At 39.2% G+C, this 25,448-nt stretch overlaps 1 protein-coding gene across 8 annotated transcripts in view; it reads left to right on the forward strand.

The window, feature by feature from the left end:
- Positions 1 to 25,448, forward strand: part of KALRN (kalirin RhoGEF kinase) — a 508,531-nt gene that overhangs the window by 268,006 nt on the left and 215,077 nt on the right. For all 8 annotated transcript variants that reach the window (XM_039381883.1, XM_039381881.1, XM_039381876.1 and 5 more), the window contains exon 11: positions 5,848 to 5,970. In XM_039381883.1, the coding sequence (XP_039237817.1) occupies positions 5,848 to 5,970 (123 nt within the window). The remainder of the gene's footprint in view (positions 1 to 5,847; positions 5,971 to 25,448) is intronic.

The raw sequence follows: 25,448 nt of genomic DNA on the forward strand, positions 1-25,448 counted from the left end.
CTTCTCATCTCCTCCTGTAGGACGGGGGCAGGGGTCAGTGACTGGTATATTTGAGCAAGCCTCAGTGTTCAGGCTGCCCAGGGAAGTGGTGGAGTCACCATCCCTGGAGATATTTAAAAGATGTGTAGATGTCTTAGGAACGTAGTTTAGTGCTCGGTTAGTGGTTGGAGTCAATGATCTTAAAGTTTCTTTCCAACCTTAATGATTCTGTGATTCCTATTGAAGTTATTCTTATTTCATCTTCATTCATTTATTCAAAAAGATATACAGTTTAAAAGATGTGAAAATGCAGAAATCTTTCAACTAACTTCAACAACAGATATAGTTCCTTAGAGTAATGGATTTACTACTTCTTTCAAATTTTGTATTCATGTAAAATGGATGCATATCATGAGGACTTGCTTAGAAAGAATTGTTTCCCAGAGAGGTTTTAATTTAAATCAGATAAACATATGAAATGTTTCTTATTTTTCATGTTTACTGATTAGGAAAGATACTTACAAAAAGACTTCATTTTCACAGAGCTATGTTGAAAAGTCTGCCCTTTAAAAATAGCGCCCCATTGCTTTTTTTTTTAATTTAAAAATCAAATAAACTTTTTTTAAGTTATTAAAAGACTTGACCTTAACTGCACTAATGCAATCATCTTGCCAGGTTTCCATCATACAAATTAGCCTAGAGGAAGAGCAATTATCATTCCAGAACTTTGCTTAATTATTGCCTGATTGCTTCTTCAACCTTTTCCCTTTAAAACCAGTCTTCCATTTCTTTCTTCCATGTTTTCCTATGTTATCCCATACAATCACCATTCCCTGCAAATGGACTGACAAGAAGGTTTTTCCCTGACCTCACCTGGGCCATATTTATTTTGCCAGCTTAGATGTGCCATAGGTCTCAGACTTCCTGTAGGCAGAATTTCAATTGTCAGCAAAAAGGAGTGTGGAGAGGGCTCTGGAACTGTTTCTCTTCGAAGCACCTGCCTCCCAGTGCTGTGTTCAGATGAAGCCTGTCTGAATTGCCACTATTATTATTTTTGCAGTTACACAGATCGTTCTAAAGGGACAGTTATGGCTATTCTTCTTCCAGGTAGCATTTTGAATCTCGTGGTCATCCAGCCATATAATGACTGTAATAGCCAGCACACTCAGCCTGCTGTAACTGTACTGAGTTTTATTTAATTTTCTTGGTGACCTGGGTTTGCTGTTTATTTTGTTGGGTGTGTAATTGTGTCCCTAAGGAGATAAGGAGACAGCACATGCACTTTATGATAGAAAGAAAAGACTGCCTCTACCATTTTTGATCTTAAACAAGTTGGGGGAAAAAAAAGAGAGAGACATTAACATTGTTTTAGCTCACATGTGTGTCCTGCAATGTTCCCACCAATATACATTGCTGACATCAGCTGAGCTTCTCGAATATATTTGGTTTGTGTTCTGCTTCTGTTACAGGCTCCCAGCAAACAGTCATGCTTTTGAGCCTGATGCTCAGTTTGCTAACTGGAAATTAAACACAGTATTAGGAATCTCCATCTGGGAAAGAAAGGGAGCCACCTTCTCACCTCCTAGCCTCACATGCACAGTTTCTGCAGTCTCATGGAAGTTACCATCAGAGTTAATGGAGCAGCTCATTTATTTCCTCCCGTGGACATCCTATGGGACTGAGCAGAGGAATAGCAGAAACAGCTACCCCAGTGAACTCGCCTGTAGTGATGGGGTCAGTAAGAGGTGGGATGGGAATTTGCCATAGCTGAAGGTAAAATACCAAGCCTCTTATCCTGCCGTTCTTTTAGAAGTTGTCTGTGAGTTTTGATGCTTCCTAGGTGATTCCAGGGACAGCTGCAACCATGCTTGGAGATGTGTCTTGAAGTTTGAAGTCAATTACGTTTTTATTAATGCAGGATTATCTAATGGACAGCCTGGATTGGAAAATGCTGCCTACATGGGGAGTGTGTCCACAGAGCGGTGGTTAGCCTGGATTCAAATTGCAGTGAGGCAGGATCAGGCTTTCCTGTGCTAGGAGCTGCCAAGCAGGATGGAACTCCTGGCCCCTGTCTCAAGTAGCTTTCAAACTAGTGTGAGTGCAGTAGTAAATACACTGAGAAAGAGAGCTGGAATATACTGGAGTTAAAAAATAAATGTTATGTTTCAAGAAACACCTCAGATGATGAATCTGTAGTACAATATTTTAATTCCAAAGAACTCATGACTTACAACCTTTTCCTAGCTAGAAAAAAAAGAGCTTAGCAATTAAGGACAATTAGGAAATTTGAAGATGCAATTTGGAAAACACTCTTAACTGCATTTTTAATGGCATCTTCAAGCTCCTTAAGTTTTTAAGGAGTAATTAAATTATTTGAACTAAGTTACTGTAACTTCAGTGGCTAACTCTATCTCAAGATGTTAATTTTCAGCAGTAGAGTAAGTTACACAGTCTGTGCTCTCAATTAAAACATTAAAGTTTATCTTGAATTATTACACAGCTATGCTGTTCTGAAGACATTTCCTCTCTTCAGAGTAAGGGAGAATTTCTGCAAATTCGCTGACACGTAGATGTTTACAAGTGCTGGTGATTTCAGGTTTAACTGTGACCTTTCAGAGTTGTTCCTGTATTTGCCACAGACTAATTGCTTAACATTTCTCATTATTTGCACTGGAGAGTAAGTGCTTTGTGTCTGTCCAGATTTATGTTCTTGCTGTTGCTATCCTCACTCAGTTATTCCATACATCTGTTATTCCGTACCTCAACTCCTCATTGAGAGCAAACTTTTTGTGCCTTGTAGGATGGAAACAAAGATGTGATATTTCTCCATGGTTGCAAGTTATTGTGAGCTTATTAGATGCAAGTGCTTTATATAAGGAAAAACGTATTTTTTTAGCATGTTAGTAAATGCTGAGAATTCTTTTGTTAATTAGGGCTATCAGATTATCAGAACCTCATCCTAATATCCTGTCTTTTGTCAGCTTTCTGGGACACCTCAGCAATTCACTTAGTCTTTATATATATATGCATGTGTGTGTGTGTGTATGTGTATATATATGTATGTAATATATGTATTTTCCCTTCCTTTTATGCAAAATGAAATTATAGCATTTATGTATTTCACAAGATGATTGTGAAAACAAATTCATTGAAAACTGGAGTGGTCAGATATATTAACATGGTTTTTCCGAGGCATAGAACATGCTGTTAAGCAAGTTATTCTCTAAGAGTAATTATTTGTAGTTATTTCTCAAGGGAATTGGCAGCAGAAAAAAAGACCTAATAAAACAATTTAAACCACAACTTTTTAAAGAGAAGGAAGGGTATGTCAAATCTGAGACATGGCACTTAAAGCACAGAAAAGACATAGGAAAGAAGTAATCAAATAGGGTGTCACAGCAAATGTCTTAAGTGGATGATTTCTAGATTATTTTTTTAATCTTGTCTGCTCACAAGGATTTGATTTATTAAGTGGGTATACAATTTTGATACCTCAAGGGGTATTTTATATCTAATTTTATAAATTAAAGATTTGGAAACCTAATCAATACCTGCATAGATAACTTTGGAGGGAAGTTTTCATGGTAGAGGAATGTCAGGCATTATGGAATAACTTCTCAAGTGCAACATTAAGACACTGCTGCAGGAGTTGCCAGCTCTTATATGAGTCCTGGAACAAAGGCTTATTACCTATGTTTTATCACTTTGTTTTTTGGCTTTTCTATTTATTTTTTTTTTTGAGAGTAAAGTTTCCTTTTTTTGGCCAGTACTGTGGTCTAGATTAATTTTCTTTATTTTCATCTTTGTTAAAAGTGGGTGTCGTGTGTTTTATTTCTTACTCTGAATTGAGGCATGTAACAAAACATCTGTTTATAAAATGGAAGAGTCAGTCCCTGTCAACAGTCACCTAATAGTGACTAAAACAGGCCAGTATAACATTGGTTGGGATAAAAAATTTTATCTTTATGTAATTACTACTTCAGTGCTATAAGCATGAAAAAGTTCCTGGAATAGTTTCCTGTAGTTACAGTGAGTGGCTATCAATTACTAATAAACAGAAAGCACATACTGCATACTAATTTAATATGAAATATTGTTTAAATTAAAGCCACTTGCCATTTAAAAAATAATATTAGATGAGATTTTTTCCAAACTTGAATTTGGATCTGGTTCCAATTTTAATAGGTAAGTTGAAAACTACTGACAGGAGGAAAGATGTTGCTAATGGAATTATTTGCAGACTGTTAATGACACAAATGCTAGAAGGCTACTCTCCAATAATTGTTAATACAAATTATATAGAGATTCCTGGTCAAAAATATATTGCAGAAAAGCTCTTAGCAGACCAGTTGGCACATGACTGTCAAACAGTTTAAAGGAATTTATTTAGGATTCTCTACCCAGAGCAAATGGGAGACAAACTGGTCAGAGAAAGGGAAGCAGGAGGTAATGACTGTACTGCCAACACATCTGGTCCTGCTTCCTCATACCCACAGTGTGACTTGTGCCAAATACGTGTTGTCCCTGCAGGACATAAAGTACTTTGATACCCCATTTTGTGTAATTATTTGTACTCTGTGGATGAAAAATATGTTGTAAGCACAGAGCATTAATTAAAAAATGCTTTTCCCAGCAAAGAAATAGGGCTGGAACCTAAGTATATGTGTATAAAGCTTTGTTTGTACTTAGAACTTCCTATAAAAATATGCTTGCATTCTACACTACAGAAAATGCTGAGAGCCCAGGTGGTTTAGATTCTGTACAACCAGGCCATGAAATAGTTTTACTTGCCTGAAATAATAATTAAAAAATAATCATATCTTCCGTTTTTCTAGTCTTAGGTTTCTGTGCTTAATCAATAATATCTGTGGTAGTATCACTATCCTGGAGGTGCTTGCAGTGTCCTATCCCTTGTGTGACAGACATCCCAGCTGTTGTCTCCTAGTCCATCAGCATCAGTAGCAGTGAGGATCCACAACTCACTGCGAGTGCAGAGCTCCTCGCTGGATGAAGTCCTAGCTACTGTTAAAGAAATACCAGCACTGATCTAGTACTATTTATTCCCTTAGCTTCTGTGTATTGGGAAAGGGATGTAGAAAGCGTGGCCACCACCTCCTGAAATTTCCCAAGCTTGTATGGTCAAATTGGTTTTTTTCCAGCTTGCAGTAGACCCCGAACAGGTTTGATCTAAATTTTAGTGCCAGTGTTACTGTGAGAAGAAACTCAACATAGAAATTACCTATTTTTGAAAGAAAATTCTTTAACTAAGAATATCAGATTTGTCACCCTACTTTTCCATAGGGATCAGTAACATTTGGAACTCAAAACTCGAAAGACTTGGAGGGTGCACACTGTCAATATTTTATGGCCTACAGTGAAGGTTTCTTAACCTTTTCATTCCATTTTCTCTGATAATGCTTTCTCCTTACATAAAAATAGGTTTTAATTGATCCTTCTGCCATGCTTTTGGTACTCACTCTCACATTGACATATGAAATCAGTTATTGCTGGTTTTCAATTTACTCAAGGAGCTCTTCAGAGGAGGGTACTTCCTGTAAAAGATTCCAGATTTCTGATTCCCATTCCCCAAAATTCATTTATGTGAAAGTAAATATTTAATATCTACCAGGCTCAAATAACTAAGCTACACTTCAAAATAAATTGAATAGTAAAAATTCAATAAACCTAATTTACAGTAGCATCTATAAACATTTATCTTCTGTGTAGTGGAACTGACTTTGACAGATCTGCATGTGTTCAGCCATAGCAAGTAGAAAGCATTCCTCTGCAGCTGTTTCATCCTCACCCTCACAGGATTTCTCTGTGCTGCTGCGACAGGAGAGGTAACTGGATGTTCTTTTTTGGCAGGTACTGGACTGGATTGAAAATCACGGGGAAGCCTTTCTGAGCAAACACACAGGCGTGGGGAAGTCCCTACACAGAGCACGTGCGCTGCAGAAAAGACATGATGATTTTGAAGAGGTAGCACAGGTAAGAGTCTAAATTGGAGATTTTTGCTGTCTGAAGTGATTTTTGTTACTCCTTCTGTATACTGAGAAAAAGCTATTGCTGTGTTGGGTCACGCTGCTCACTTCAAACATTTGGAGCTGAGCAGGATCCTGTCTCCGAGGTTCAGAAGTCAGCATGCACACTGCAGAGCATGGCAGCGGCAGGAATTACAATCAGAAAATCACCACACTGGGTCGATGAAAGGTCTCAAAGCCCATGAGAAATTGCAAGCAGTTTACAGGAAAGCAACACAAACTGTTGGGACATAGAGGAGAATGGTTTATGAGAGACAGTGATAAAAAAATCAATTGTAACTCCTGCAGTGGAGACTGAGGGCCTTGAGAATACGGTGGGAGGCAGTTAGCCAAGAAGCAGGGGAAACACTAGAGTGTGTTTGCAGTGAGGGCAACTACCTTCCACTCCTTCTGAGAGTACAGTGGAAAGGAATTTTTGCTTCTTTTGGAATTAGAGGCAATTGTTACAGGTAGACCGACCTTCCTTCCTTCCTTCCTTCCTTCCTTCTTTCCGTCCATTTGTCCGTCTTATTTTTCTCTAAGTATCCATGGCCAGAAATTATCCAGTCTCAGCTCTGGCTGTCAGATCATGTTACAACATTTTGGCTTAGATTTGAAGCATCCTCTATCTGTAATTGATAATCTGTAAATCCATTAAAATCCTGATTGATCTGTGTAAAGCAGAATGGATCAAATGCTTTGTCTTGCTGGTGCACCCGAGGCAAGTTGTTGCTGAAATGTTTCACTGCATCTTAAGACAAAAATTTACTAGACTTTAGTTTTGGTTTTCTTCAGAACCATTCCCATGTGACGGCCTAGTTTAGTTTAAGATATTTCCAGTAACAGGGACATACCTCTTTCACTGTTTCATCAGGGAAAATATTTCACTACCTGATGGCAGCTACTGACTAGATGTTTATTTTTTCTCCTCTCCCTCATATTCAATTTATATTTTTCTCACTCTTTTGTTTTTTTATTATTCCCTTGTTTATATCCCTTTGGTCTTATTTATCTCTCTTAAGGAGACATGCCAGGAAAAGGGATGAATTAATAACCCTGAAATAAATATCTGTAGAATGTTGGCATGTCTTCTCTTATGTGCCTCTTAACCGTATTAAACATATTTAATTCTGCTAGAATGTTCTCATTCACCAATCTCTTAGATGTCTTTTCTTATCTGTGTTGTTGGAAATTCAGATTACCAATACTCTTCTTTAAATTAGATTTTCAGCTGTTGATGGAGTATCCAATTGCATGGCTTGCTAATGAACTTTGGTGTTACCTTTCAGCCGTGATGGGAAATCTTTACATACCATTGACAAATCACACAGCCTGAGAGCAGCAGTTCTAGATTGATGGGTTTCTAAAATGTCATGGGACCACCTGTGGATTTAAGCCTTCTGGTAACAGGCTTGAAATTTTGAAAATTTAAATCTGCAAATTTATTAAAATGGACCTGAGGCTGGAGGTTGCAAATCGTGGCTCTACAAGGCCTCATCCAGTGTGAGGTTTCCTCCTGAAATCAGCATTAGATGCTTTTTCAGAATATATACTTGAGTCAGCTGTTACTGGATACCATCCTGGGCTAGCAAATGAAAATGAAGATCATGCAATATACAGGAGCTGAAACTAAGTGATTTCATATCCTTTGTGGCATTAATATTTTCTAAATCTCCCTCCTCTGATACATTAGCTTCATAACTCCAGTTCCATCTCTCATTTCTGGATCAGATTAGCTTTTTTTTTCTTTTTTACCTCTTCTGTGAGATTATTTCACTGGAGATGTAGGAAAAAATTAAGAACAGGTGAGAAAAGACAGAAAAATAACATGGTCTTGACAATAGAGATGAGAGCAAGCCATGTAACTGTCTGCACATGGAAACAACAGCTCATTTAAGGCTTGCTTTGCTGGCTGATGTAATTAGGAGATACATCCCCTCATCAGGATCGAGAAACCTTACAGATGTGCAGCTTGCATGTGTAGGTACTAAGGCAGAATATAATTAGTTCACTAAAGACTTTTCTAACCCATCTGTTAGTCCTTCTTCTCTATTATTTTAGCATGTCTGCCTGTGAATAACTTTAGACACGTTTCCTTTCACTTCACGAGGCCAAATTCAGAGCAAATGAATCTTGTTCACTGGCTCACCACATGTGTTCAAGTGAGGGGAATGGAGAGGAAAGAGAAAAACGTAGTTTGCATGGTTCTGAAACCTCTTGGGCTCCTCTGAATCTGATTCTTTTACATCCTATGTGGTAGCATCAATGAGCATCTCATTGCTCTGCCTGGACAGCTTAGAACAGTTATGATCAGCCCTGTACTCTGAGAATGAAGTTTATGGTGCCTCCTAATTGGAAATAATTGACACAAGTTGAACCTGGTTACTTCCCAACGGCTTTGACAGGAATAGTTTCCTCTGGTGCATTCACGAGAATATCACTGCTAATTTATGAGGCCTGTCTGCAGTGTGACACTGGAATGTGGTGCTGGCAAATGGACATGGGGACATGCAGTGAGGGGAAGTGAAAGGAATCTCAGGCTTTATCTGAGGTCAAGGACTTGAGAATATAATACTCTTTGCTTTGGAAAGAGTAATAGTGAGGGTAAGAGGGGAGGCCATAAATTTATCACACCTGGAGTTCTCTTGCAGAAGCTTCTAGTGGGGTCGATTTGGGGGAATAAATCTCCTCCCTGCTCTGATTATGACTAGTTTTTATTCTTCCTAACTCCCTTCTTGATGCTTAACTCCTTAGAGCTGGTTAGTAATTAATTCTAAGTTAAGTTTAAATATTTGCCATTTTTCTCAAGCTATCAAACATCTTTGCCATGGCTAGGGTGGATGACTGGCAGGACATATTCCCAGTATAGCCATATAATAAAGCACGTGTGCTAACATTCTAAACAAACCATCGAATTTGCCCTTTCCTCTCATCAGGATGTTAATTAATAACATTAATGGCAATAAAAAGAGTTCAAGGTTTTTTCCTTAAAAAAAGTAAATAATAAAAAGTATCATTCTGACAGACCTGGTGAGATTGACAGTATAACCAGTAGTATTTGCTATTGGCAATTCTCTGATAAAAACACTTAGCCTGCCATACAGTATAAATCTATTTTCCAAAATATACTTTCCTTTAGCTCTGATATATTTGGTCTTATCTCCTGCTGTTTCAGGAAGGCATTTACAAAGGTCAGACTAGAAGCAATTTTAATAAGTTTTCTTGATATTGTCAACAAAGGGCAAAACATTCCTGGTTTTACCTGTCTGCATGTGAAGCAGAATTGTGTATCCAGGATTGCTGTGCGGAGAAATGCTCTGATTGACTGACCTGCCAAGGCACTAGATTGAGAGGTGGAACGTGCTCCCTCTATGTCTGATTAGAAACTCCACAGATTGATAAATCTGGATGTAATGATTCAGTCAGACATGGCCCAAATAGATCACATTCCTGCATACAGCTGTGCTTGGAAAATGTCAGTGATTTTACAGCACTGTATTGTGGGCAATAGGAAATATAATTTGGGGCCTCCTTCTCTCATAACTGCTGTTTAGACAAAGCCCTGGCAATTTTTCTGACCATAAATACACTACATGGAACGCACAGATGGCAAATGTTTGAATTAGGATTAAAAAGCCTGAGCTCCTGGGAGGGAGGTTGTTATCTTGTATATACCTGCAACTGTTTCTCAGGCAGTGCTGAAACTGTTCACAGGCTGCCACCCTGAAAATGCCAACCTCAGCACAGCACAGTGCCTACCATGCAGTGAAATTTAGTAGTCAAGCATTATCGAGATATGACCAAAGGAATATCACTCTGAATGTAGCTGCAGTGTTCCAATGATGGCCTCATTGCTTGGCTGGAATTATTTTGTGCAAATCAGATAACCACAGTCCAGCCACTCATGGTTGTAAATCCAAAGATAACTTCATTTTAGACTCTTTAACTTTTCCTTATTCAGGGCTCTTACCCTGAAAACATCATGCCTTCCAGTTGGAAAAATCTCCCCACACTTCAACACTATCAAGCTGAGCTGCACGTGTTGGAAGCCCATCTTTGTAGATAAAGAGAGAGGCCACAGATCATTTTCCTTTCTGCCATTCCCAGCAGTCAGAGGTTAAGGTGGCCTTCTCAGCATCCTGTGCTCACAAAGAGCATTGCTGCCTTTGTGCTGGTGCAGAATTAGGAAAGATGCTGGGAAACTGCTCTGTTAATCCCCTGCATTCTGCTGCCGTAGGACTGAGTGGTTTCGTGCTTTGAATGATCCAAAACGAGCATTTCTTTAGTCTTTCTGCCTTTATGAGCTTTTCCATCAGATGTGCTGTTAAGATTTCCTATTGTGTAGGTTTATCCACATTTTGGCAGGCGAACGCCCACCAGTGCCGATTTCAACCTGCAGATGGCAGTCGCAATGCGCTGTAAAGCCTTTAGCTCTAATGGTAAACACAGCCGGTGTTTCTCGTCCAAACTAACCAAACATTGTCTCGGAGTGAAATGAAGCAGAAGTGGGAGCTGGCTCGCTCGCTGTCCCGTGGTGTTCTCCCACCCCTGCCAAAACCCACATTGTTCAAGGTCACTCAGAAAAACAACTCTCTTTAATATTTTATTTTTTTTTTTAAATGCAATGCTGGGCGATCCCTGGTTTAATGCAAGGTAGTGTTTGTCATCTGTGTTTAAGGGATAAGCTGCTCTCGGATCTGTGGAGCTGCTCTTGGGCTACATTAAGCTCACCGTAGAACTGGTTTTGTATCTAGTACCTGTGTGTGTGTTTGCATGCAACAGCATGTGTATTTTCCAAAATCACCAATGTTTACAAGGTAAAATATCACAACTCCAGCACACAACAAAGCATGTGTTCTGAACAGCCTTGGCCCAAAATGTGTGGGGTTGTCCCTTGTTATCAAACACAGTAAGAAGGCTGACTGGAGGCAGTGTGTGGCCATCAGATTTCATGGGGTGTGTCCAGTGTGGCAGCTCTTGATTCAGGCCTCATAACTAAAAGAGTTTTGATTTAAGTACAGGTTTGGATCCTTTATTCCTGACTTTGCAAGTCTGACAGGCTCCATTTTGCCAAGGTATACATGCAATGCAGTGGACTGTTCCTGAGTTACTACAAAGAAGGAGAGCCAGACAAAATGTGATCAAAAATGCTGGACTTTGCAGTATGACATTTGAGAAGCCATTCAGTTTTCCTGTTCTTGGGTATCCATGCTTGCCTTCCTCTGAGACAGCTTTTGGAAGATGATGATTAAGCACCTGAACACTGGCTTCATACTGTCAAAATTAAGCTTACATGTATATACATAGTTCTTTTAAGATTCAGCTCTTCCTTTTATATTTGTCTCGGGGAGGTAAATGTATTTCCTGCAAGGGAAGGCTTTCAACAGAGACCTGAAAGCCAAGGGCCTGTATCAACTACAAGAAATCGAAGATCAGGTGATTTTCTTCATCTAAGAAGTAATTTGTTCTCCAGTGTTCCTGTCTGGAGTATTCCCTTCCTCCATTGTGCTGTTCCTAAAATACTGTCAGTTCAGAGTTTTCAAAAAGCTCTTGCAGATAAAAAAGAACTTTTAAGTGTAAGTATGGTGAAAAAATATGATTATATTGTTTGTCATGTGAAATATCCATTGGATTCAGTAAGAAATGCTGCAGGTACAAGTGGTATTCTGTGATCTCTCAGTCCCACATAGTTTTACTTGAACTGCTTTAAAACTAAGTGTGGTAATGGAATAGTCAGGCCAAAGCTGAATTGCAAACAGCTACTTGTTTGGCCTTCAGAATAAAACCCTAGTGCTTTCCCATACAAATTCCAGCTCTGTTGGATGTCATTGTTCTGAAGTTTGGCATGAAGTTCAGTACTGATGTAAAACAGCTAGGAATAAATTAGGAGCCCATGTTGATAATAAGCAGGTAGGAAGCATTATCCCCGGGTGGTTGTTTTAATTACTATTTTGTTAGTTTGTTTCACTTTTTAAAATTTTGTGACCTAACTGGTTGTTGAAAGGAATGGCTTGCTGGGCATACTGGATTTTTGCCTTTGGGTTGAGTGACTGAAGTCCTATGTAGGATGAAATATTAGGCCAAAACAGGGCAAAAGCAGACAATTAAACCTGGTAAGAAATATGCTCAAAGTTGGCAATAATAACTGTGCTTTCAGAAATGCCAAATCTCTATAATCTGCATTTTTCCTGTTCACTTCATTTATGTAAATGTATTCAATTCTACACTGGCAGCAGATTACACAGGCCTTTGTATGGTGGTACAGGAGCTCCAGAATTCCTGGTTTCTTCTCCTGGCTGGCAGCAGGATGCATCTGGCAGTCACAGGCAGCAGAGATCAGTGAAACTGCCAATACATGGGTTGTCTGTGAAAGTTATCTTGGGACTCCTGGATCCAAAACCTTCTAAAAGCGTGCTGAAGAGCCAGTTTATCATGGAAGCAATAGTGTAACTTTGTGCAGGAAGTCTTGAAGCCTCTGGGTGACTTGGGACATATCTGCATTGCAAGGACAGAGATACTGAATTGGTCCTTCTCAACCTGAGCCAGGAACCAGAAAGGCTGGGAAGGGCTGAGCAGAGTGCCTGTGTTGGATGTGGTGCTATGGAGACTTGACTGTCAGATCTAAGTCAGAAGCAGGTCATGTTTTTTCCCTGACAAGTGTGATACTCTTCAGATGCTATGGATATCAAGACTATGTTCCATTGCATAATCTAGGCGTGCCCATGGAGACTGTTAGCAGGGGCTGCTGAAACAGCGTCTTAACTGAGCTTCTGGAAGCAATGGAATTGAGTTGGTAGCCATTGGTACTCCACGGTCTAGTGGGAGACCTGTTTTTAGAGAGGCTCTGTAGTAGTACAGAAATCTTCCTGGCCACCATATGAAGAGCTGTGCCTATTATGCCATGTCTCTGAGTTTGAATGTTAGTGTATTTCTCCTCCAGCTCAAAGTGATTTTCTTTCCTATTTCTTCTCTTCCAAAATCACTTGACAGCTGGATCTTTTCATTAAACCTCCTGCAGCATGATTCACAATCTAAATGCTCCTTATAAAATCTCAAGGTTTGGCAACACTGCACATTTTTTACAATTGCCAGGAGCTAGCTTCTTATCACTGGTTTATTTGGGTAGGTTTATTTTTGTGTCTTTAAAATATGTTCCTTTAATTTGCCTATAAATGCATAATTCTGTTCCCATGGCAGACAGGGAGACAATGAAGCTATTTAAGAAATATGTATTTTTAATTCTAGAGGTTCTGTAAAATAGAATTTCTGTTGTGTGGGGAATTCAGAGACTTTTGAATTAATTTCTTTTTGAATCAGAAAAGACAGACAAAGTTTCCTAAAGAAGAAAAATCCTGGAATTTGTTTCTTCAAGGTCCCAAACTTCTTAAAGAGGACATTGGAAAATTATAACACTGTGTGTTATATAGGCCATGTACTAAAAATACATTCAATGTGGTACTGATGTCTCAACTGAATAAACCTACAGCTGAAATGAATGGTATTTAAAATTGACAATTTCTGTGAAATATACCTGCTTACATGAGCTCTTCTGTTCTGGCTGTCCTGTCTATGTTGATGAACACCATCATCATCTAAAGGCTTTTGAACCTCTCTGGTCGTTTTTCTTTGTACTCTTCTTATTGGCAGGTCAGTGGGTTATCAAACTGTACCTGTTGATTCTGGAAGATTAATTGCAGCAATGTCCAAATGTCATTTGTAATGATGGTGGACTGGTACTCTTCAATTTCTTGTAGCTATTGATAGTGAGGGGGCTTGAGGGGAGAAAGTGACATAGCAGCATTTTTGCTTTCTGATTCTGTTACAGGGCAGTAGAAGGAGCTGGCCATGGCTGTGCTGCTGCTCTGGGACAGCCAGTGCTGGCCTTAGGAGAACAACACAACCTGAGCCACAGCAACTGGATTAGGACATTGCTGCAAACAAAAAATATGCTGCTTTGCAGACACCAGTAAAGGAAATTTCATGTAGATTAAGCCAATATCAGAGATTTATATTCAGTAACAGAGCAAAATAATTTTCAAGGTCAGGTTTTAAGTATTCATTAACATTGAGCAAATGTTCTGGAAATAGACTAACTGGGTCCGATTGATCACTCTGCTGCACAAGACTTAGAACAAAATCACACTTCCAATTTCAGATAAATTGCTTATAATTAACTTGTTCCAAAGAGTGGAGAATCCAGTTCCATGGCTCTGCACTGCAGAGAAGCTGCTTGGCTGTGTGGTTGTCCCTTCTCTTCCGATCCAGATGAAGGATGTCCTTAGTCCCACAGCAGGTGTTTGATTTGTCTAAAAACTACACTTGCATTATGAGACTATTGTGATGTTTTTATACTGATTATATATAAATAGAGAGTATTCAATAAGCATTTTATTGCATATAAACCTATTTTTAAAATTTATTTCCTTGAGATAGAGTTCCGATCTCAGTTTCCCCTGTATAAAAATACGGTAACATCAGCGGATTTGTAGAGGTCTTTTGGAATTACATGTGTGTGAATAGGGACAAAACCCCTAAGGACTATATAAATAATTCACTTGTTGATTCATTGCTTGTAATCCAACCATTAATATTGCCCTCCATAACTGTGGTCTGTGAGGTCTGGTTTTGCATAACCAAGCCCCAAGGAAGCACTGGTTTGTGTCACTATGGGAATGGGATCTGGTCTGAGGCATTTAGGCACCTTTGTTTAGTGTCTGGTTCAGAGCACCAGCACATGCAGAAGTGCGGGTCTTTCTCATCCTTTGCTGAGCTAGGGAGAGAAATTAAAAGATTGGCACGAGAAAAGCAGGGCAAAATCGGCTTTCTCATGTCATTACATTTCAAATGAAGCTACTTTTGGGAAAAATAAATTGCAGAATTTGCCAGAAGTCAGGAACTGAGACAGGAGGTGTTTCTGAGCTGTCAGTGAGTATGTGCACACGTTACTCTAGCATGATTGCATGTATTAGTATGCAGCTAATACAATAGAAACCACTATGTGCTCCAAAACAATGACACTGTCTCCTATTAACATGCAACCCTCATTTTTATTAGACTGTTCTGTCCAATGCATAAGGTTTTCTCAATGCAGTTTTTTTCTGCACAGTGTAGGTGTCTCCTCATGACACTGGTGAGATCCACAGCCATGCAACAAATGCAGAGCCAAGCCTGCTTTTGCCTCCCTGGAGTAATGTAAAGGCTCAGTTCAGAAGTGCACAGTGTAAAAGGGTGTTTGTGACTCATTATTGTCAGCAATGGAAAGTGCAGCATTTACATTAAATGTGTCAACCCAAGAGCTGAAGTGAGTGCATTGAGAGTTTGGTGGAATGAAGGGTGTTTCTCAGGGGAGAGATGGCTGAAAGCACTGGTTTTTGGCAACCGACTCCTGGTTGTTTTACCTGTGACCAGGATTTATATTGACAACCAGAACTTGGATTTGTCAATGCCCAAGTGTCAAAGTTGAGTGCAGGAAGGACTGGAGACCTGCAGTGGAAGAGGGAGAGGTCTGGTGCAATTTCAGTGTTACTTTTTGTTGTCTTCTGGGGTTTGTTTTAGACTCAAAATGGGCCCAGTTGAAACCTTTCAAAAAGCAGAGGTACATGTTTGTTCCTACCACAAAAGTGGTTCAAACAAATACTGCCCAGCCAGGAATGCATTCACGTCATTCTTTTTTTGAAAAACAATAAACATTTCTGACTTGAGGTGGAAAGCTGCTCCTCCCAGTTCCAGGCCCTTTCTCTCCTCCCAATTTCAGGCCCTTTCCCAGGGGATTCATAGTTCTACCTGTGCCAAAGCACAGTTCCTCAGTGCACACCAAGTGATGGGCACTGTTCCGGCTTCACTCCTCTGTCGTGCACTAAAAATCAAATGAGAGGGAAACAGCCTCCCAGCACGGCCAGGGCTGTGCAGCCGCGCTGAAATACCAGCCGTCTCACCCAAGTGTGATGGGGAATTGGGTCACTGGGTCATTTAACCATTGTAATTCAGGTTTTTTATAGTCTCATGGAAATGTGGGACAGGAAAAAAAAAACAGGTATTTCAGAGCACAGAGCACAATCCGATTTGTGTGTTAACATAGGGACATGAAAAAAGGAGATTATTTTGGGATGTGAATGCTGAGAGGAGTGTTACTTGCTGCTTGGACCTGCTGGATATGCCTCCAGGATTGGGGCAGGTGCCTAAATCCTACTGTTTGGGGTTTGGCACAAAACTGGGACTCTGGGATAGCAGGCAGAGAGAGATCAAAAGACAACTCAAACAGAATTTCTCTGATCTTTGCTTCTATCTCATATCATGGCCAGTCTTATCCTTTGGGGGCTGATTTGGGATTTCTGGGGGAAGGGGGATTGGATAGGGAGAAGGAAGGATTCAGCAACAGTAAATAAATAATACACCAGAAAGCTGTCAGGATTTTTTTTTATAGTAAAAAATGTGGCAGATGTTGACTGTAGAGGCAGTATCTCATATGCCTGCAATATTCCTGGAGATCTACTACTTGCCAAAAATCAATACATTTTTTACCATGAAGATTTCTGGTGGGAACGCCTCTGTACCAGATCTCTCACTGTAAGTCATTATTAAGATATATTTATCTCAGATCATGTGTGGCCCCCTAATAAGGGCCAGAAATAAAAACACAATATCTTTCTAAATCTTTGTTGTGCTTATGGATAAGCTGAATTGAATTTCATTCACACAGTAGAACACATTTTTTAAAATGCATCCCATATGAATGCTTTCTGGCCAACATGAAAAATGTTAGTTCCTGTCTGGAACTTTTCTGAAGTATAAGAATAAGTTTGGTGTAAAATAAATAAAATGGTCTATTACTTCCAGGGTAGTGAAACATCTTTCTATTTTTCCTCATTATAAGTACACAGTACATCTCCCTAGCTGTTACAGATTTAAATCCTTTTAAATTTTAGGGAAGAAAAAGCCCTTAGTCCATTTTGCTTTAGTGGCACCTCTGAAGGACTAATTTGACGGGTAAGCTGTACAGACAGTTCACATGTCAGGGAAATAACAAAGGTGAAAAATTGGTTTATAAATGTAATAAGATTCAGAGAACGATTTCTACTCATTTGAAACAAATTCCAATGTGTAAACCACAATGGAGAGATGAATTAATGTTGACAGTGAAGCGATTCTGAATCCAAAGGGACTGTCTTGCTGACCTGCTTCTAACGATGCTAAGCTGGAACAAGGAGATGAAGTAAAAAGTTACTTCAACTTTAATTGAAGCTGAGGAGACTGTTTTATTCTTGTGGATAGCAGAAGGGCATTCTCCATCAGGTTATCTGAGGTCCAGAGAGTCAGGGGACGGAGGTAGAGGTTATTTCAGTGGTGCACAGGTGGTGTGTTACCATTCCTGTTCGCAGGGTATGTTGAGAAACCTCCTTATGCCAAATGGAAATATCCAAATTGTGAACAAAACCAAAGTGCTCGTGTTTTATTCTAATTGTGTGTCTGTCTCCAGCAGCCAGTGTACTGGAGTGTGAGGTTTACTCTGGATGGAAAGTAATTTATTTTTTAAGTGATCAATTTATAAGTGATTCTTTACTATGATTTAAACTTACCTGAACAAATAGAAGAGATACAGGAGAACACCAAGGGACTCCCTGCTTGCCTCTGAGTCTAGAGGGAACATAGACAGTGCTAGCACATGGCACCAGCTCAGCTGCACCACAAGATGTGGTGCCCTCACTGAGAGCATCTCCTGTACCACTCTCACCTGGGTTGGTGCATGGGAGTGGATGCAATGCAGCATGTCAGGGGGGCTATCTCTATTTCAGGGGGGCTATCTCTATTTCAGAGGAGCAGCAGCAAAAATTTAACTAAATCTCTCCATCCTTCCTCAGGTAGCAGCACTGCATTGACCCTGTTAAAGGGCTGTGGCATGTCTTCCTCTGTATTTTTCCTGTCAACAATCAGTTTGCTTGTCAGAGGTGGCTTTTCGCTTACAACAAAATAGTTTACTGCAGAGCTGGAGGTCCTGTAGTGCATTAGTGTTACACTTACCTTTTTGCAGCAGCCTGTGTAGCATTTTTGTCGTATATTACCAGACAGAAAGAATGATTGTTACGTGATGTATACACAGCACCATGTTATGCTCCAGACTGCCTTGTCTCTATGTTCAGCTGTATAGCAATTCTCAAGCTGAAAGCTCTGGAGAATTTGGGTCAAAGTTTTGCTGAATTTTCTTCCATTAAACATTATGTCATTCTATAAACAGTCCCATGTCACTTAAACCGTGCTTCAGTAAAGATGTTATAACTGTCTCCACATTAATGGAAATAAAAGCATAGCTGTGTCAGGGTAGTAGCTGTGGGGGAAACAGAGAGAGGAAATGCTTTGGTGTCTTATTTAAAGTAGGTTTAATAAAAAACTAGACAACAGAAACAAAGCCAGGCAGTTTACAGAATTCACATTCTCACAGGTTTATTTCTGCTCCTGTTTTCAAGGCAACAGTGCTGGCAGTTGTACTTGGTACTGGCTTTTCCCAGTGCTGCTGACAGTCCAAAGCCTTCTAATAGTGTTGTTGCTGTGTCTTGGAAATCTCCAAACTGTGAGATGATATTAAACCCAGAATGCCTGAAGTTATTTCAATTCAGGATACCAGCAGGACTTGATAAAGCAGTCATGATTGCGCTTTTGTCTGTAAGGCTCAGAAAAGATGTGAACTGAGCCTTTGGGACAGAAAACAATATCATGCCCTCCTAGGTTGGTGCTCACCTTGGAGCTGCTGCATGTTTATTTCTCCACTTGCCTTCCCTTTTCCCCTTATCATAAAAAAGTTGTGAAGCTTTGCTGTGAACTACCTGTCTTTTCGGTAATATTAATAATTTAAGAAGCTTTCAGAAGGAAGTGCATTTCACTCCTGACAGTCTGGCTGCTTGTGCTCCCTTGTCATTTCCACAAAACAACATGGTTTCCTCATTTTTGCTGAGCGTTAAAGGTTCAGTTACCAGACAGTCACTTGAGCAGGTCTCAAACAGTTATCAAATCATTGGGCAGTGCTAATACTGTTTTACTGGTACACTCACTGTGCTGCACAACACTGACCAGTTTGGTTTCACATTTCATACCAGAACTACTCTTATGTTTTCTTCATTGTCCTGCTCTATTTGTTGTTCACTTTCACGTTTCTGTTCCTGTGGAAGGATGTTCTCAAAGTGAAGGGGCCAGACTCTTTTTGTGTATATTACCAGGGATCAAATGCTAGGATAAAGCCTGGCCAATAATCATGAATTTCAGATATCTTTCCTAATTCAGGAACCATCAAATATTGAAACAGCAGCAGGAGTATTTCATCATCTTTTTTTAATATGCTGTTTGTATATGCTTCTCCCAGAAGAGCAGTAGGGTGGCAGAAAATAAAAATTAAAATGTTCTTATAAGCACAAAACCTACATCTAATTTGCTTTCCCAGATGGTCACATCTCTTGGTCTCAGGAAAGACATTGAAGATGGTCTTTATAGGACTTTTGCATGGTGCAGACGTTCTGGTAACTGTGAACTGCAGGTTCTTCAAGGATGTGTATCAGACTCCAGTGTAATCCTGCAATGATATGCCCTCCTTATAACACAAAGTAAGCAGATTGCTTCCCTGGAAAGCATAGAACTATTTATTTATCTCATATTAAGCAAGTGCTTAGTAGTTTATTTAATAGAGGAGATTGCACATATATACTGATTAAAATAAATGGGGGAGGAAAGAGGAAGTTTACCAGACTGCAGGTGAAACCTTTGGTGGGTATAGTCTTTTTACCTACAAAAAGAATAAAATGCCTCATCTTTCTGCTTGCAATAAAAACAAATTAATCTTACAACATAAAAAAAGGAAAAGAAAAAAAAAAAAGGAAAAAAAAGAAAAGCAAAGCAGAGCTTTGAAATCTGTTTGGTCTTTGCCAAATGTGCTTTTGAACATTCTGATTTAGAATAATAAAATAGCTCTCGTGGCATTCAAACTAAAATCCTTGCATTGATGGTATTCTAAGGAGTGATAGTTAAGTTTACCCCAGTGAGCTAAAAACATAGCTTGTTCTTTGTGTATTTATAGCAAGTAGACAGACATGTGCATCTGTGTGTCTTAGCATACTTATTGATATTGGATGTTATGTGTGATTTTAATTGTAATTTAAAACATTATTTCACTATATATTTCATTGTCATTTTATTGAATAATGGTTGTGATCACACTGGAGTTAATTTGCAAGATTATGGTAATGGAGTATTCCCTACTTGATCTATGACTGCACTCCTGATTGAGATGAACAGTTGAGAGGATAAAATACACCATAGCCAACATTTTTTTTAACCTAAAGTAAGCACTCAATATGAAATAGCACAAAGAGGAATTCTTTTAGCTAATGTATTTCCAGCTAGTAATTCTAATCTTGCTTATTTATTAGTTTAAAGGTCTAAGGCAGCTTTGAGTCAATTTATCTAGGAGTTCAGCATTTGATGTAATGTGTAACTGTCACTCTTTTAAATTCAAATAATAAATTCATCTTGGTTTGTATGTGAACCCCGAGGGAAAATCGTAAATAAAAGTAACAATACATGTAAAAAAATCTGGTTCTTGTCAATGATCAGTGAAGATTCTATGTTGTATCCACCTTATCATTCCTGGGAATATTTTATAACTAATTCATACTGAAAAACCCCATATGCTTATATATATATTTTTAATATATATGTTATATATGTTATATAATTCACTGAAACAATGGAATTACTGGAGGTGTAAACAGTCATTAATATCAGCATGATTTTATATACGGCCTCTGAGCCATCTGAAGTCAGACAAATTCACGTTCCCCAGATCTGTGGATGTTTCTGAATAGAGCTAAGCTTCAAATCATAGAATCATAGAAAGGGTTGGGTTGGGTTGGAAGGGACCTTTAAAGGTCATCTAGTCCAACCCCTCTGCAATGAGCAGGGACATCTTCAGTTAGACCAGGATGGTCCCATCCTGCCTGACCTTGATTGTTTCCAGGGATGGGGTATCTACCACCTCTCTGGGCAACCTGCTCCAGTGTTTCAGCACCCTCATCATAAAAAAAACTTATTCTTATCTCTAGTCTGAATTTACTCTCTTTTAGTTTAAAACCACTACCTCTTATCCTATTGCAACAAGCCTTACTAAAAAAGTGTGTTCCCATTTTTCATGCAAGCCCCTGTAAGTATCAAGAAGCTGCAATAAGATCTCCTTGAAAAGCATCAGTGAGGAAAGTAGCAATGGGTCAGTAAATATAGATGCTCATACAGAAAATGTCTAAAGAAAAATAATTTAAGGCACTGTGAATGATGCATGGACCCACAATGGGAGATGAGAGGTGTAAGGACTTTTCAACCCCATATACCAGCTGCAAAGATAGCTTTTCCAGGAGCTGGGAGAGAGGTTTTCTATGCAGTGCTGGTCTGCTGAAGCACAGGTGACATTCCAGGCACTCTGGTTCCTAGACTGTGTTTTTAAATAGGTGCAGTTCTGATATTAGTAGTAATTTCATTGAAATTGTCAAGTGGTTGATACTTGGACACACATTCACATTTGCTTGCACTCACTAACTGAGACCCTTATTTGTTAAAAGTAGTTAAATAAATGTGATTAATTAATTTAAAGATAGGCATGCTCCTACATGTTCATCAAAAGATGAGTATAATAACCTGTAGTATTTGAAGAGCTCAAACTTCAGGAAGGACAGTGCAAGGAGAACTGGGCTGATATTATGACTAGGAAAAACTTAAGATGAATTTCCATATTTAAGGAAGAACAGTCTGACGAAAAAGGGAGTGATGGAAATCTCATTAGCCTGAATATTTTTTTAAAAGATCTGAAGAAGTTTCCATTCTAGTATATAGTAGGGAACAGTCATGTACTGATACAGCAAGTGGCTGCATGACCTCTGAGAGATGTTCTGCCTTTAACTTCTGTAACTATAATTCCTGGTAAGTCTGTTTTGAATTAGAGCAATAGAGGACAAGTAAGACTATAGGTCTTGATTTGATTACACGAAATTCAAACAGAATAAAATCACATCTTATATTAGATCTTCATATGCACTTAGCCTTTGCCCTTCTTAAGGGGGGAGGAGTTCTGACAAAGATGGATGCTTCCTTAAATCCCAGATTTATTTATCAAAGAAATGTTTCACTGTGGTCACTTATTTTAGCTTTAGAATATCAAGTTACTAAAGATATAATTCTCCACGAAAGCCTGACTGTGAGATCACTTAACCTCAACAAAAAGCTGGACTTAATTTTAACAAAGTAGCTTGAGCAAAGAATCTGATAGCAGTAAGTGAGCTTCATAATCAAAGATAACAACAGTTTATAAGGCTTGAGAAGAAATGCAGAATCAGCTCCATAATTATAATTTTGCCAGTGTGAATCATGTTGTATTTCTTTGAGGAGGAGTGCTGTGCTCTGTTTATGCACAGAACAAGGGTACAAAGCCTCCAGAGTTCTATTTTTAGCCCTTTGCCATTTTTTGTCTCCTCCTTCGATCTTGAGTAGATGTCTAGGAGGCTGACCCAGTTCTCCCTGAAGTCAGTAAGATCCTTTTTACTGTTTTCAGCAAGAGGTGGATCAGGCTTTGAACTTTGTCTCGACATCCCATCTTCCCAGCAAGAGTCTAATACAGAGATTTCATCTGTGGTGTTGGAGAGTCGAGTCACGAGCCTAAAGAACATAAAGAAGATATCACATCAGAGGCAGCCTAATAAGTCCCCTAAGCCTCAGCCTGCAGGCATAATATGGGATTCACATCACTAGTCTTTAGTAAGAAAGATCAGATCTAAGCTAGTCATCTTTCTCTCTGTAGTCGGTACTTAGTGGTCTCTAGAGATGCCATTTCTTCCATGCCTTTACATGGTAAAATGCAGGTGACAGAGCTCTCTGAATCAGTACCAGGAACCTTTGCCTGGAACTGCCTTTCACAGCCCCAGAACCTGATCAATACTGAATAAGGCAGCCTAGTGCTGCCTCGTTCCCCTTCCGCATATCTGAACATCTACTTGGGAAGTGAAGTCTGGGGGATGTATTTGTGTTTAATGTGATGATGTATCTGATCACCTGCCCTGTTCCCTTACCTCATGTTTCTCCTGATGTTTGCAATTAACATCTTTTTCTGGCTGATGAGCATGGTTCACAACACATTGGAGAACTTGGAGACAGTTACTATGAAAACCTCTCAAATGTAATAAACAGCTGTAAAATAGTGTGCAAGGGGAGATTGTTCTGGAAAAAAATTGCCCAGATAAGGGAATGAACTCTGCCCTGGTCTAGCATTTGACACAGCTATTTTCAGTGTAGTCAGCCTAGAAACACACAGAAATAAACTAGTTACAAGTGTAGTTCCTAGGAGTATATAAAAACTACATGGAATAATTTTCTGTAAAAGCAGTCAGGTCAAAACTGAAATGCTGCGCTAAATTGATTGTTGTCTTAAAAATATGTAGAAGGGTCAGTGAAAACACAAATATATACATATACATATATATATATATGTGGTTGGTACTTTCCTTTTTTTAGTTTGAAAAGGATGTTAAGGCACTTGAAGGCATCCAGAGGAAGGCAACCAAGCTGGTGAAAGGGCTGTAAGGAATGTCTTGTGTGATGAGAACTCTGCGTTTGTCTGGTTTGGAGAAAAGGAGGCTGAGCAGCGACCTCATTGCTTTCTGGAGCTTCCTGTGCAGGGGAAGTGGAGAGGGAGCTGCTGATCCCTTCTGCCAGGGATCCAGTGATAGCACACATGGGAATGGTTTGAAGCTGTGCCAGGGGAAGTTCATACTGGACATTAGGAAGTATTTCTGTAGTGAGAGGGTGGTCAAACCATGTAACAGACTTCCTAGACAGTTGGTCAATGCCCCAAGCCTGTCAGTGTTTAAGAGGCATTTGGACAATGCCCTTAACGACAGGCTTTAAATCTTGGTCAGCCCTGAAGGAGTCAGGCCGCTGGACCAGATGATCATTGCGGGTCCCTTCCATCTGAACTATTGCATTCCATTCTAAATTGTTTCTAACTGACTAAGATATTAGTCATATTAGTCATTATATTATATCATAAATAATAAAGGCAAAATAACTGTGTTCTGCTTAAACCCCGTATCAGTCCAATAATTAACTGATGCCTTATCCAGTATCTTCTCATTTCATTATTTTTTTTTTTTATAGTTAGGGGAAAAATGACAAATACTTTCAAACCAGAATTAGGGCCCTTTGGTTGGCTTGTACTGAGAAATGCAATGCTATTTTTTGTGTAACAGTTGAGGCCAAGCACAAACTACATGCAGGAAATGCTCTCTGATGCTGAGAGTCAGTGCAACTCCTACTCTGGGCTAAAAAGATTTGAAGAGAGCAGTTGTGGAAACACTTCTCTGGCACAATGACTGTGGACAAAATAATGTTAGTTTCAACTTTAAGTTTGCTGAAAGAGTTGTGTTAGGATAGTGCATTTCCAATGCAAAGATGGTTTCATGTGCATTAACCTGGAGACACTGTGGAATCTTGGCTGAGATCTACTGCCTAGATCAGAGATGAATCCTGACATTTTGATACTTGTTGGTCTGAAATGCAAAGGAAAGCATGATAAATATAACAGGAAAATGTCACATCAGTTTTTTCATAAACCTTTTTTTTCAACTTGCTATAGAATATCAAACTGTTAACAATTAATGAGATAAAGTTATAGGGAATCCTGTTAGTAAATATTCCTGTGGGATAAGACACCAATCACCTCCAGTTCTGAATTGTGGTAGAGATTGTTGTATATGTTTTTATAGTCTATTTCTTTTCCATAATTGTGTTTCTTTGTTGTTGTTTGGAAGAAACAGAAGACATATGAAAGCCCCCTGATTTCATCTAAAATTAGCTTCAAAAGCATATATTACAGCCATTTCCACTCTGGAACCTGAGGGGTGCAGCTTCAGTTCCTTGTGTTTGCAGATTTCATGATTGAAATAGGTCACTATGCAAAGATTGGTATAGAAAGACTATTAAGAGATTTGAGGTGGAAGTTGGTTTTGTGCATGCAGTGGTGCAGAAGTGTGTAATGCCAGTTAGCAGCTCACTGAAAACCTCAAGGTTTGCACATGACAGTTCTCTCACAGGTTTATACAATATTAGGAAAAAATGCCCACAACCCTAAAATTTCAGGAAGCATATAATTTTATAACTAGTAGATTATTTTTTCTGTGTAACTTGTGCTTTTATTGTTTGGCAGGAACTCATTTCCACAGATGCAGAGGAGAGATTCTTCCTGGGATCTCCCCTTAGAGGGATTAGCCATTTTTGGTGTCACTTTCCTCAGTAAACTTTCCATGGGTCTGTGGTTTGCAGAAAAGGGGACAGCCACGATTGTCCTTCTAGTAGGAAAAATTTAGTTCTGCAGTTACATTAGGTCTTAACCTTCTTCCAGAGTTTTGAATCCTGATGCCAATTTGG

This window comes from Pipra filicauda, unplaced genomic scaffold, assembly GCF_003945595.2.
Source record: "Pipra filicauda isolate LSUMZ 115617 unplaced genomic scaffold, ASM394559v2 scaffold10_size6260569_pilon, whole genome shotgun sequence".
NCBI lineage: Eukaryota > Metazoa > Chordata > Aves > Passeriformes > Pipridae > Pipra > Pipra filicauda.